Source organism: Myotis brandtii, unplaced genomic scaffold, assembly GCF_000412655.1.
Source record: "Myotis brandtii unplaced genomic scaffold, ASM41265v1 scaffold6, whole genome shotgun sequence".
Lineage (NCBI taxonomy): Eukaryota > Metazoa > Chordata > Mammalia > Chiroptera > Vespertilionidae > Myotis > Myotis brandtii.
Window position 1 is genome coordinate 3,560,787 of NW_005370271.1, and position 14,923 is coordinate 3,575,709.

Here is a 14,923-nt window from a genome sequence, read left to right on the forward strand (position 1 = left end):
CCGGGGGGGAGGGGGCGGTCAGATGCAGGTGTTCGGGATGGAAACGGGCCGGGCCTGGCCGGGACCGAAGTTTCGGGTCGCAGGACTTGAACCTGCTGGTGTGCGTGCAGCTGGGCGGACTTGGTTGCCTCGCTCCCGCAGTTAGCAAGGCCCCGGGCTGGCTTGTTCCCGCAGAACACGTTGATTGTTTAAACGCGAAAACACTAAACTCACAGGAAAGCTGGTGGGAAAACTAGTTACCGCCTCTTTTTTTCAAGGTAACAGCGATATTCTCAGGCATTTTTGTGGGGACTGAATTTTTCTTTTTTTAAAGAGCTGTACATGTGAAACCGTTCTCCTGACATTCATTCAGAGCGCATTGGGCATGGGCATAGTCAGTTTCAATTATTTTCACTTGAGGTCAGTTTCACTTTCTTTTCTATGTCATTGAACCGAGTCTACCCTGTTTTGTGAAGGTTTAAGGCTCAGTTGCTTGGCTGTCTTAAAAGATAACTAAAGTCAAGGCTGTGCCTGCTAACGCCCGTGCAGGAATGGGGGTTACATTGTGCATGAAGCAGCGGAGTGTAACAGTTTCTTTTTGCATGCCTTGACATTACCTCAATGTATGTGGGGTACCTTCATGTTTAGATAGCATAGACATATTAAAAAAAAAAAGGATCATGCATTCTGGCATTTGGTAGAGATACTGAGGAGGAAATACCATACAAGAGACTGAGAATTTTCAGGCTTTTGAATGAAACACTGGTGAAGTCCGTTTGTCTCCACACACATCCAGCCTGATTCTTGTAGCGCCTGCTTCTTTTTTCCAGACAGGCGTTTGTAACTTCTTGCATATCACCAGGACGTGCTGAGAGAAATGGTAACTTTTCACTGAAGTAGTTGCTTGAATGTCCGGAGGGTTGTGACTGATGCTGGGAAGCTTTGCTGAGCGCATGGCACCTGGAAGGGCGTGCGTCCCGGGGCCTGCGCAGCGGTGCTGGGCGACCAGAAAGGGTTTCTCTCTGGGCCGGTGGGATCAGTTGGATGCCTCATGGTTTTAGGGTGAGAATTCATCGGCGGAATGGACACATGGAAACGAATGGATGGTTCTGGTTTGTTTTCCCAAAAGTATAATGCGGTACGGTTATTGACGACCGACTGGTATGCATTCCTTCACTTTTTTTTTTTCCATATAAGAACCCCTCCCTCCCCTCCAAAAAGGCATTTGAGCCAGTAGAATGGTTTTACTTGGTCATTTGTTAATGATTGTCCTGAAAGGATGTCTATCCAGGGAAAAACCAAGGTTTTTGCTGTTTAACGGCATTGTAAGTAAGCCTTTCTTTATTGCTGTTTTGCTTTCTTTACCTCCTCCTTCCCTTCCTCTTCCTCTTTTGTTTTCTTACTCTTGTCTCCACACTGTTTCATAATTTCTTTGGACTCTTCGATGAGAAAAATGTGAATTTGTTGTGGATAATATGGCTCAAGTTTTCTTCCTGAATGAAGGTCCAGTACCTTCTTTTTCTTTTTCCCTTTTGTTTGTTTTTTCCTTTTTCTCAGTATCTGAGATTGACTTAAATTTCCAGTTCAGTTTTTATTTTATTAGATCTAAATAACATCTTCTGTTTTTATGTAAGAGCCCAAAAAGTTTTTTAAGGTTATACTTTTGGGGGAGAAGTAATCATGCCTTCATTTAAAATTATAACACAAATTTGAGGCTTAAAATAAAAACTTCTTATGAGCAGATAGTGCATTGTAACATTTGTTGAGGTGGCATGTACGTGGGTATTTATTATCCATTTACTGTATTGAATATTTTTAAAACAAGTTTTAAAGGCCATTCCAACTTCGTAGTTTTTAAAGGATTAAATGAGATACTGTATGTGAATCACTCAGCACAAACTGGTGCTAAAGCAAACACGGGTTATTTTCTGTCTCCAGAATTCATTCATTTGTTCAACGCCTGCATGGGAAGCTTTCTGTGTGTCAGGCCCGGGGGTACCAGTGAGGACTTGCCGAGAGCAGCACGTGAACTTGCTGTGCAGTAGGTGCTGAAGGGCTGCTGTAGAAATCAGCGCAGGGTGCTGGGAGCCTGGAGGAGGGGTTTTAACCCAGCTCTTGGGGAGGAGGTTGTCAAGGAAAGTGTCCCAGAGGAAATGAATTGAGTCGTGGAAGTGTTAACTGGCTGGAGGTGGAAGGATGGAGAAGAGAGGTGAAAGGAGCAGCATGTGCAGAGCCCAGGGAGAGCAGGTGGGGTGGACCTGAGGGTGTGTGTGCAGAGGTCCTTCGGCCAGGCGGTGCCCAGGCCGGGTGCTAGGAGGATGTGCTGGGGCAGTCAGGGCACACCCGAAGGGTTACCCACTGAGCAGTGGCATACCAGATTTGGTTGCTACCTGGCAGTTTCAGAAACATTCTTGAAAGTAGTCTATTGACAGGTTGGTATAGCCAGAAGGAACCCCAGTCAGGAATGTTGGACCTGGTCCCTAGTCCCAGTTGCTGACTAGTTTGGGTTGTAGTTGGTGCATTTTATAGATCCTGTGATTCTGTCCAATGTCTCATACGTCCATTATGAAAATTAAATAAGTTACCGTATAAAAAGTATGAAAGTGCGTAATTATATTGGGCTTCCTTGTACAAGTCATATATACCAAATAAATGAGTCTCTTCAGAAAAATGTGCTTCAGAGGTGAGACTTCCTATACTTTAAAAATGCAATGTATTTCAAACAGTGTCTTTTGGACTTTATGCTCAACATTAAAGCTAGATTTTCTCTCTGTGTAGTTGAGACTTTTCCCTGGAGAATCATATACAGATTGAAAATTGAGTCGCATGCATTAGTGCATTTCACATTCTAGTTCTAAGCAATGGAAAGAAAGAATATAGGTACTTGGTAAATGTAGAGAATTGGAAATTGAGGTACCTGATTATAAATTGAAATAATTTTAAGAGGCATGGAATAGAATGATAAGATGTAATCAAATATTTCATTGAAGTTTTTTAAAAAATGTATCTTTATTGATTTCAGAGAGGAAAGGAGAGGAAGAGAGAGATAGAAACATCAGTGATGAAGAGAATCATTGATCGGCTGCCTCCTGCACGCACCCCACTGGGGATCAAGTCTGCAACCAGGCAGACCGGAATCGAACCCGGGACCCTTCAGTCTGCAGGCCGACGACTGAGCCAAACTGGCTAGGCCCATTGAAAGTTTTATAATTAAAAATTGTTGCTATGTAGACAATTGTTGCAGAGTAGACAATACTAAATGTCCTGAGGGAATTATTACAAAGTGAAAAATACTGTTACTTTTATATTTGAAGATACTCAAAAATTGCTAGAATAACTTTCCGAGATCTAATGGTAGAATAAGTAGGTTACTTTCCTAATCTTCTGAAAGAAATGTGTGCTTTTGTCTTTTGCAGAGCTGAACAATGACCATAGTTGACAAAGCTTCTGAATCTTCGGGCCCTTCGACCTATCAGAACCAGCCTGGCAGCTCCGAGGCCGTCTCACCTGGAGACATGGATGCAGGGTCTGCCGGCTGGGGTGCTGTGTCTTCCTTAAATGAGGTTTCAAATCACACGCTTTCTTTAGGACCAGTGCCTGGTGCTGTAGTGTATTCAAGTTCATCTGTACCTGATAAGTCAAAACCATCACCACAGAAGGATCAAGGTACTAGACTCCAAGAAACTCCTGTGTCAATGCTGTCAGTGGGTTGGTAGTTTCAGAGGGCTTCTTATTTTGCACGATATATTGCTGCCTGAGTGGCCGGCCAGTTACATTATGATGGGCTTCATTTTCCTCTGCTGCTTATTTATGATTAACACACGTATCATAACAAGGGAGATTATTTTTAATTACTATGATATTTGTAGTTTTTTATTTTATTTTATTTTTTAAAATATGTTTTCATTGGTTTTTACAGAGAGAGGAAGTGAAAGGGATAGAGAGATAGAGAAACATTGATGAAAGAAACATCATCAGTTGGCTGCCTCCTGCACGCCCCCTAATGGGGATCAAGCCCCCAATCCAGGCATGTGCCCTGTCTGGGAATCGCACCAGTGACCTCTTGGTTCACGGGTTGGGCAACCACTGAGCCACACTGGCCGGATGTTATTTGTAGTTTTTAAATTTCTAATTTGTTGAAGGATAAACTTTATTTTGGTGAGAATTGAAATGGACAAGCATTTCATTAACTTTTCAATTAACTATAGTTCTCTAAGTAGATGTCTGTCTTTTAAACATTTAAAGATGTTTTTAAAAATACTGGGTGGTGTTTGTGCATTTGCTTTTTAATATATTTTTTATTGATTTCAGAGAACAAGGGGGGGGGAGAGAGAGAGAGAGAGAGAGAGAGAGAGAGAGAAACATCAATGATGAGAATCATTGATCGGCTGCCTCCTACACGCCCCCAACTGGGGATCGAGCCCACAACCAAGGCATGTGCCCTTGACTGGAATCAAATCAGGGACCCTTCAGTCCACAGGCTGACACTATCCACTGAGCCAAACCAGTTAGAGCATTTTTTTTATTAGTATATATTTTTATTGAAGAGACCAAATCATTTAGAGTTTCCCACATTCTGAGTTCTGCCTTTCTCCTCTGTATTCCTGGTTAGCTGGTAAAAAGATTTAGAATCTTCATCAGATTCAGGTTTGATATATTGCTATTTATTTAGCTTCAAAAGCATGTGGAGCTTTGTTATTAAATATTTGTTCTGTATTTTTCTAGCCCTAGGTGATGGCATTGCTCCTCCGCAAAAAGTTCTTTTCCCATCTGAGAAGATTTGTCTTAAGTGGCAACAAACTCATAGAGTTGGAGCTGGGCTCCAGAATTTGGGCAATACCTGCTTTGCCAATGCAGCATTGCAGTGCTTAACATACACGCCACCTCTTGCCAATTACATGCTATCGCACGAACACTCCAAGACATGTAAGTCTTCTGTTTTATGTTACATGGGTTTCATTGTGGTATCTAACCTATTTTCATTTTTTCTCTGAAATGAAAGGAATTAAGCCAAGAATTCTATGATCACTAAGCAGTTGGCTTATTCTTTTAGAAACCATGCAGGAAGACTGTAAGATTTGTATTCAGATTGTATAAGAAGCATTTTGCACCTAATTTGACCTGTGAAGTTATTTTAAAAGAAACATATTTTATCAGCATTTGGCTAAAAATGTGGCATGAATGTCTGCCACCAAGCGGGATTCAAATCCTGCCTCTGCAGGTGTCCATCCTGTGTTGTAGGCTTGATTCACGTACAGGCTTCCAGCCTCAGGGGCAAGGAACCTCTCATCACTGCCCCAGCCTCCCGGAAACTCATTCAGGACTTTCCCTTCAGCACGAGAGAGCTCGGGTTTCAGCCTAAGGGTAGGAAATCAGTTAAAACATATGATGATCCTTAATTTGGTGAAAGCCAACTCAGTGGTTGACTAGCAAAATTCAGAATTTAGAACATACCCATTGTTTTGAGGTTTTGACCTTCTACACATATTGTAAATATCCTTCAGCCTTTGTAAATGAAGTCTCCCCGTTCTTTGATCTACATTAAGCTTAGATTTGACTGTGTATGTTCAGGTGGCTGTTCATCAATTATCAGTGTGAGAAAAGCCCCTTGGTTTCTTTTTGAATAGTTCTCAATGGAGAATTTGAACTGGTTCTTTTAAAATTGTCCCCCCCCCTGCTCCCCACAAAGAGCAAAATAATGCTTCTAAAGAATTTGGAAAGTACAGAAAATTTAAATAAACCAAAGGAAAATCACCTAGAGCCTCACTGCCTAGAGTTGTTTGTTATGCCAAAGGGTTTTAAATTGCAGAATGAACCTTCTACTTGCCCGCATTTTCTCCCTTTCTAAGTCCATAATTCATTCCCCACCGAGGGCCTTCCTATCACTTTGTGCTTAATGAAAGGGGTGTGGGGGGAAACCTAGCCCTGGCACCTGGACATCAAGAGAGACGCCAAGACAAAAATTCAGAAGCTCCCGGTGTCCACAATTAGGTGCTGCCTGTTTTTTATGCTATTGATGGTTTTCTCTCTTCTCTCTGTTTGCCCTGCTTTATTGAGGTACTAGAGGCCTGATGCACGAAAATTCATGCAAGAGCAGGCCTTCCTTCCCCTGGCTGCTGGTGTTCTGGCTTCCCTCCGGCACCTGGGACCTGGGCTTCCCTCCTCCAGCTGCCGGCAGGCACCCGGGACCCAGGCTGGCTTCCCCCCCGCCCTGGCTTCGTTAGGAAGGATGTCCTGAATGACGTCCGGTCTAATTAGCATATTACCCTTTTATTATTATAGAAGATAATTGATATATAATAAAGTGCACATATTTAAAATATACAGTTTGGTGCATTTGACATTTGTATATACCCATGGAACTATCACCACAATTAAAATAATGCACCTAGCCGGTGTGGCTCAGAGGTTGAACCAGGAGGTCATGGTTTGATTCTCAGTCAGGGCATATGCGGGATTGATTCCCCCGTGTGGGGCGTGCAGGAGGCAACCAGTCAGTGATTCTCTCTCACCATTGATGTTTCTCTCTCCCTCTCCCTCTCTGAAGTCAATAGAAATATATTTAAAAAGATGATGCACCTTTTCATCACCCCCCAGAGTTTCCCATTGCTCCTTTGAAGTCACTCCCTTTTGCCCTTTCCTACCTCTCATCCCCTCCATCCCAGGCAACCACCTGACATGCTTTCTGTCTACTAGAGATTAGCTTGTATTTTCTAGAATGTCATATAAGTGGAATTATATACAGTATATGTTCTCATATTTCCTGGTCTCTTTCACTCAACACAATTATTTCTACATTATTTCATGTTGCATGTATCAGTAATTAATATTTATTGCTAAGTAGTATCCGCTGTATGGATGTACCACAGTTTGTTTCTTCATTCACCTATTGATGGACATTTGGGTTATTTCCCATTTGGGGCCATCATGAGTTAAGCTGCTATGAACATTTGTAAACAAGTCTTCATAGGACATGTTTTCATTTCTCTTGGATAAATATCCAGAATGGAATGGCTTGGTCCTATAGTATGTCTGTGTTTAATTTTAAGATACTTTCAGACTGTTTCCCAAAGGGATTGTGGTATTTTACATTCCCACCAGCAGTGAATGAAAATTTCATTTTGCTCAGTACCTCGCCTAATACTTGGTGTGACCTTTCCAATTTCTGCCATTCTAATAGGTATGTTGTATAGTAATACCTTCCTTGTAGCTTTAATTTGCACTTTCCTAATGAATAATGTTGAACATCTTACCACATGGTTATTTTCCATCCATATATTTGCTTTGCTGAAACACCTGTTCATATCTTTTGCCTGATTTAAAATTGGATTCTTTTCTTTTCTTTTTTTTTTATTTATTAAATCTTTATTGTTCAGATTACATTTGTTCCTCTTTTTTTTCCCCCCCATAACTCCCCTCCTCCCAGTTCCCCCCCCACCCTCCGCCCTCACTCCCCACCCACTGTCCTCATCCATAGGTGCACGATTTTTGTCCAGTTTCTTCCCGCATCTCCCATTCCCCTTTCCCCCCCAAGAATAGTCAGTCCATTCCCTTTCTATGTCCCTGATTCATTATAATCACCAGTTCATTCTGTACATCAGATTATTTATTCACTTGGTTCTTAGATTCACTTGTTGATAGATGCATGTTTGTTGTTCACAATTTGTATCTTTACCTTTTTCTTCTTCCTCTTCTTAAAGGATACCTTTCAGCATTTCGTATAATACTGGTTTAGTGGTGATGAACTCCTTTAGCTTTTCCTTATCTGTGAAGCTCTTTATCTGACCTTCAATTCTGAATGATAGCTTTGCTGGATAAAGTATTCTTGGTTGTAGGTTCTTGGTATTCAGCACTTTGAATATTTCTTGCCATTCCCTTCTGGCCTGCCAAGTTTCTGTTGAGAAATCAGCTGACAGTCGTATGGGTATTCCCTTGTAGGTAATTGAGTCTCTTTCTCTTGCTGCTTTTAAGATTCTCTCTTTGTCTTTTGCTCTTGGCATTTTAATTATGATGTGTCTTGGTGTGGTCCTCTTTGGATTCCTTTTGTTTGGGGTTCTCTGCGCTTCTTGGACCTGTAAGTCCATTTCTTTCACCAGGTGGGGGAAGTTTTCTGCCATTATTTCTTCAAATAGGTTTTCAATATCTTGCTGTCTCTCATCTTCTGGCACCCCTATTATTCTGATGTTGGTACGCTTGAAGCTGTCCCAGAGGCTCCTTACACTATCTTCGTATTTTCGGATTCTTTTTTCATTTTGCTTTTCCGGTTGGGTGTTTTTTGCTTCTTCGCATTTCAAATCTTTGACTTGATTCTTGCGCTCCTCTGGTCTGCTATTGGGTGTCTGTATAATATTCTTTATTTCAGTCCGTGTATGCTTAATTTCTAGTTGGTTCTTTATCATAGCATCGAGGGTCTCATTAGTTTTCGTGACTCTCTCCTCAAGTTTATTGACAGCTTCTAGCACATTTTTGCAAGCCCTCAAAATTGCGATTTTTAGCTCTATATCCTCCATTTCTGTCATGTTTTTTTGTCTCCGCATTTTTTATGCTTTCTTGGTGCACCCTCTAGTGGTCTTTGTGCGCAGTCTTGTTCTAGTTGAGCCTTGATTGTTGTAGTTAATACTAGAGGGATTTGACCACCAGGCCGACTGGCTGTGTGAATCAGCTGTGTCTGCCGCGGAAAACTTCTGTCCTCTGGGGAGGTGCTAATCTAGCCTTTGCCTGAGGCGATCCGGCAAATGGCTCTGCGCAGGGCTTGGGCGGGGCGGGCTCAACAGGGCGGGCGGAGGGAGCCGTTATGGTGCCCTCAGTCCTGTTCCCAGAGGCTCTGCTTCTCAGAACCCCCGGAACCGCTGCAAACCTCGGAGGGAAAGCTGCCTTCCAACTGATGCCAGACACTCCCGCTTCTCCCGTTTGGGTCCGAGTCCCCAGCGATTCGCCCGTATCTGGAGCTCAGAGTCTGAGACTCCCCCCTGACCGAAAACGACAACCGCGCTCTCAGCCACCAGCCCGCTTTGCGCGCGCACCTCCGCACCTGAGTTTTTTCCACACTGCGCCTCCTCTGAGCCTCGGTGTGCTGTTATTTTTCCTTCTAGTTGAAGAGTCTCTCCTCAGCCAGCCTTCCTGTGGTTCTGGGTGATGTCCGTTCCGTCTTTTAGTTGTATTTTTGAAGTGGTTGTTTGCGGCAGCAGTCTCCGGTGTTTACCTATGCTGCCATCTTGGTCTCCCAAGTCGATTCTTTTCTAATTGTTGAATTTTGAGAGATCTTTATAGTTCCTGGATAGAGGCTCATTATCAGATATGTAATTTGAAAATATTATCTCCTAGTCTGGAGAAAAGTATTCTCTTCACACTGACTTTAGAAGAGCATGTTTTTAGGTTTGAAGAATTCCACCTCAGTTATCCTTTAGGTGTTGTATTAAGAAATCTGCTTAACCAGAGGTCACAAAGATATCCTCTATATTTTCTTTTTTATTTAAATATATTTTTATTGATTTCAGAGAGGAAGGAAGAGAGAGAGAGAGAGAGAGAGAGAGAGAGAGAAACATCAATGATGAGAGAGAATCATTGATTGGCTGCCTCTTGCATGGGCCTCTACTGGGGATTGAGCCCACAACCCAGGCATGTGCCCTTGTCCAGAATCAAACCTGGGACCCTTCAGTCCGCAGGCTGACACTCTATCCACTGAGCTAAACCGGCTAGGGCTCCTCTATATTTTCTTTTAGAAGTTTCATAGTTTTACAATTAATCCATTTTGAGTTGATTTTTGTTTATGATGTAAAGAATAGTTCGAAGTTCATATTTTTTTTAAAAATATATTTTATTTATTTTTTACAGAGAGGAAGGGAGAGAGATAGAGAGTTAGAAACATCGATGAGAGAGAAACATCGATCAGCTGCCTCCTGCACACCTCCTACTGGGGATGTGCCCGCAACCCAGGTACATGCCCTTGACCGGAATCGAACCTGGGACCTTTCAGTCCGCAGGCTGACGCTCTATCCACTGAGCCAAACCGGTTCCAGCAAAGTTCATATTTTTCAATATGGATATCCAGTTGTTCCAGCACTATTTGTTCAAAATATAGTCCTTTCTCTACTGATTTGTCTTTTCACTTTTGTCAAAAATCACTTGACCATACACATATGACTCTATTTCTGAACTCGCTATTCTGTTACATTGGTCCATTATTTACCTTGACACCATAACACAGTGTCTTGATTACTGTATATTTAAGTTTTGAAATTAGGTAAGTCCTCCAACTTGGTTCTTCTTTTTCAAAGTTGTTTTGGCCATGCTTGGTTCTTTGCATTTCCAAATGAATTTTTGAACCACTTTGTCAATTTCTCCAAAAAAGCTTTCTGGAATTTTGATTGGGGTCGTGTTGAATCTACTAGTATAAATCAAGCATGTCAAACTCCAAGGCTAACACGGGCCAAATAAACAAGGTTTAAGTGTATGTGGCCCCAAAAAAAAAAAAGCTTCAATTTTCATACAAACATAGGTTTATTTTGATAGAGACATGCTGAATACAAAGTGCTAAAATAAAGAAGTAATTGTTAATATAAGATAATAGAACATTTTAATAAAAATTAATATTTTTTCTTGAACATTAACTTACCAGACACTGAATAACTGCACAGATTAATAAGCGTAACACAAATAAACCTATTTTTCTTGTTCTCTGAAAGCGAAATATTTCCTGTTGTGCACACCAAACAAGTCAGTACAAGACTAATGATGTGGCAGTTGGCTGCTAAAATATTCGCTGCTAGTATTAGTGGAGAGAGATGGTGTGCCTGCGCGTAAGGCGCATAAAGGAAATGAATGCAACACAACTATAGTATCAGTCATTAGCGAACGTTGTAGTTCGTTATTAATAATTATCTATAACAGGATATTGTAAACATTGTTATGAAATTTTTATTAAAATGTTTCTTACATACTGTTATATTGGCTGGGCCGCAAAAATATTTGTTGTGGGCCACATGTGTTTGACATGCTTGCTATAAATCAATTTGGGATAAATTGACATCTAAACAATATTGTCTTCTGACCCACAAACAAGGTATGCCTCTCCATTTATTTAGGTGATCTTTAATTTTTCTTAGCAATGTTGTATATAATGTACACATTTTAAATCAGATTTATCCCAAAGTATTTTAGTTTTTGAAAGTTATTATAAATGATAATAGTTTTTTAATTTCAGTTTCTGATTATTGCTGAATATAGAAATGGAATTGATATTTGGATATTGATCTTATATACTGCAGTTTTGCTAAACTCACTTAATTTTGGTTTTTTTAATATCTCTTTCACTCTTTTTTTTTTTTTTTGGTCCAAATAAATTTTTATTGATTTCAGAAAGAGGTAGAGAGAGATGGAAACATCAGTGATGATAGAGAATCACTGATCAGCTGCCTCCTGCATGCCTCACACTGAGGATCAAGCCACAACCTGGGCATGTGCCCCGCCCGAGACTCGAAAGGAACTGTGACCTTCAGGTTCATAGGTCGACACTCAACCACTGAGCCACACCTGCTGGGCTAATTCCAGTAGTGTTTTTAAAAAGGATTCCTTAAGATTTTATATAGAGATGGTCAGGTGGTCTGTGAATAAGGAAAATTGTACTTCATTTCTAGATGCACTCAAAAAACATTATAAATAAATCAAATTACAATAATTTAAAACATTCAAGTAACTCACAGGAAGGCAGGGATAAGAAAACAAATGAAAACAAAAAGAACAAACAAAAAGCAAAATATAATTTGTCAGACTTAACTTCTAATACATACCTAGTCATCTTAAATATAAATATTCTAAAAATGCCCAAAAGGCCCAGATTAAGAAAGTAGATTTAAAAAACATGACTCATACAAGAATCAACCGGCAGTGCCCTCCGAGGTCCCGGATCCGTCTCTTGCTTCCACAGTGTTTGGACAGAACAGACCCAGGGACGCCCCTTCTTCCAGCCTCCGGCCACTCCTGCCTCTCATCCAGTCACCACCTCAGAACCACCTCCGGGACCAGCCAACACACCGGTTTTTTCTACCTTCACTCCTTATTGCCGAGCAGCCATGACCTCCCACATTCGTCAGAATTATTCCACCGAGGTGGAGGCTGCGGTCAGCTGCCTGGCCAGCCTGCTTCTGGGGCCTCCCACACCCACCTCTCTCTGGGCTACTATTTCCACCAGGAAGATGTGGCTCTGGAGGGCGGCGGCCACTTCTTCCGCGAGTTGGCGGCAAAGAAGCGCGAGGGGCACTGAGCATCTCTTAAAGTTGCAAAACAAGCGTGGCGGCAGCATTCTCTTCCAGGACGTGCAGAAACCTTCCCAAGATGATGGGGGGCCAAACTCAGGACACCATGGAAGCCGCCCTGGCCTTGGAGAGGAACCTGACCCACACCCTTTTGGAGCTGCAGGCCCTGACCCTCATCTCTGTGACTTTCTGGAGAACCACTTCCTGGATGAGGAGGCGAAACTGATCAAGAAGATGGGCGACACCTGACTCACATCCGCAGGCTGGCCGCCCCCCAGGCTGGGCTGGGCAAGTGTCTCTTCGAAAGGCTCACCCTCAAGCACGACCAGGAGCCTTTGGAGCCCAGAGGCCTTTCCGAGGCCCCTCTGCATCCCCTGGTGTCTCTGGCTTTTACCTGAGCCTCTTCCCGAAACTACTAGCCATTCTTTTAACCACCCTGGAGCCCTCTCCCATGCATTGGGCCAAATGAAACAATAAAGCTTTTTGCAGCAAAAAAAGAAGCAATAGCCCTGGCTGGTGTTCCTTAGTGGTTAGAGCATTGGCCTGCACACTGCAGGGTCTCAGGTTCTATTCCTGGTCAAGGGCAACATACCTAGGTTGCAGGTTTGATCCCCAGCCCTGATTGGGGTGTGTGTGGGAGGCAACCAATCAATTGATGTGTCTCTCTCATATCGATGTTTCTTTTTCTCTCCCGCTCCCCTCCCCCCCTCCACCTTCCCTCCCTCCCACTTTCTCTAAAAATAATGGAAAAAATGTTCTCAGGTGAGGATTAACAACAACAAAAAGAATCAACCAATGAATGCATAAATAAGTGGATCAACAAATCAGTGTTTCCTTCCCCCTTCCACTTTCTTTATAAATTCTATAATAATAAAAGCATAATATGCTAATTAGACCAGATGTCCTTCTGGACAAAGCCGGGGCTGCGAGGGAAGCCTGGGTCCCGGGTGCCGGAGGGAGGCCGGTGCCGGCAGCCAGGGGAAGGAAGGCCTACTCTCGCACGAATTTTGTGCATTAAGCCTCTAGTCAGTAAATAAAAAGGTAAAAAATAAAATTTTTTGATCACTGTTTTAAGCAATTTGAGTGTTTCTTTGTGTTGGTTTCATGTTTCTGTTAGGGTTTGTTGAGGTTCTTACATTTGTGGTGCACTGTTTCAAATTTGTTTGACTTTCAGTTATTGAAACATTTTTAATTTTTATATTTAACATAAAGTCAACATTTTTTGGCATACAGTTCTATGAATTCTAGCACAGGTATAGTTTCTTGTAACCACCAGTTCAAGCCAGGACACAAAACCATTTTATCACTGTAAAAACTCCCTTGTGTTATACCTTTGTAGACAATCATTCTTTCTCTTCTTTTTTTTAAAATATATTTTTATGATTTTAGAGAGAGGAAGGGAGAGGGAGAGAGATAGAAACATCAGTGATGAGAGAGCATTGATCGGCAGCCTCCAGCACTTCCCCCACTAGGCATCGAGCCCGCAACCCAGGCATGTGCCCTTGACCGGAATCGAACCTGGGACCCTTCAGTCCACAGGCCGACGCTCTATCCACTGAGCCAAACCAGCTAGGGCGACAATCACTATTTCTTGAAAGACTTTATTTACATGCATATTAGGGACAACTTGATGTAGTCCCACTGCTCAATGATATGCTTATGTTTTCTGTTATTTTGAGTTTTTTGTTTTTCTGTGTTTCATTATGGATAATTTATACTGCTCAATGTAATCTGTTATTAATCCTACATGGTTTATTTTTCATCTCAGAAATTCTGCTTTTCAGTTGTAAAGTACAAATGGGCCGGTTTCCTCATCTGTTCTTAACATGCTCTTGCTTTTTCTCTGCCTCCTTGAACATATAAACATGTGTATAATGTCTTTCTAAAGGTCTTTGATTCTATTGTGTGTCATTTCTGGGTCTGTTTATGTTTATTTCTTCTTGTTCTTGGTCATTCCTGCTTCTTTACATGCCTTGTACTCCTAGTTTAGAATTTTATGTGGTTGGGTGCTAGATTATTAAAATTATATTATTTCTAGAAGGAAAAATATTCCTATAAATATTTTTCAGCTTTGTTCAGGGACCCAGTTATGTTAATTGGAAATAGTTTGGGTCCTTTGGAGACTTTTAAAGCTTTGTTAGGCAGGTCTGAGCAGCCTTTAGTTTAAGAAAGTGTTTCTCAACCTCAATACTGGTGGCATTTGGGACCAGGTAGTTCCTTGTTGAGGGGCTGTCCTGTGCTTTGCTGGATGCTCAGCAGCACTTGTGGCCTCTACCCCCTACATGCCAGTAGCACCACATAGTCATGAGCGAAGAGTGGTTTTCAGCCTTTAAAAAGTTGGAGAGCCCTAGCCGGTTTGGCTCAGTGAATAGACTCTATTCAATAGCGTCCGACTGAAGGGCCCTGGGTTCAATTCCGGTCAAGGTCTCGATCCTCAGTAGGTGGCGTGCAGGAGGCAGTCGATCAATGATTCTCTCTCATCATTGATGTTTCTATCTCTCTCTCTCCCTCTCCCTTCCTCTCTGAAATCAATAAAAATAAAGTAAGGCCCTGGCCAGGTAGCTCAGTTGGTTAGAGCAGTGGTCGGCAAACTGTGGCTCGCGAGCCACATATGGCTCTTTAGCTCCTTGAGTGTGGCTCTTCCACAAAATACCGACTTCTGCGCATGGGCCACGAAGTTTCAATCGCAC

The 14,923-nt window shown here is 42.1% G+C and overlaps 1 protein-coding gene across 3 annotated transcripts in view; it reads left to right on the plus strand.

Moving 5' to 3' along the window:
• The window catches only part of USP42 (ubiquitin specific peptidase 42), a 37,646-nt gene that overhangs the window by 1,940 nt on the left and 20,783 nt on the right, over positions 1-14,923 (plus strand). For all 3 annotated transcript variants that reach the window (XR_001364657.1, XR_001364658.1, XM_005879421.2), the window contains exons 2-3: positions 3,396-3,645; positions 4,705-4,905. Coding sequence is in view for 1 of the 3 variants with exons in the window: in XM_005879421.2 (XP_005879483.1) it covers positions 3,405-3,645; positions 4,705-4,905 (442 nt within the window). In the remaining 2 variants the exon portion in view is untranslated. The remainder of the gene's footprint in view (positions 1-3,395; positions 3,646-4,704; positions 4,906-14,923) is intronic.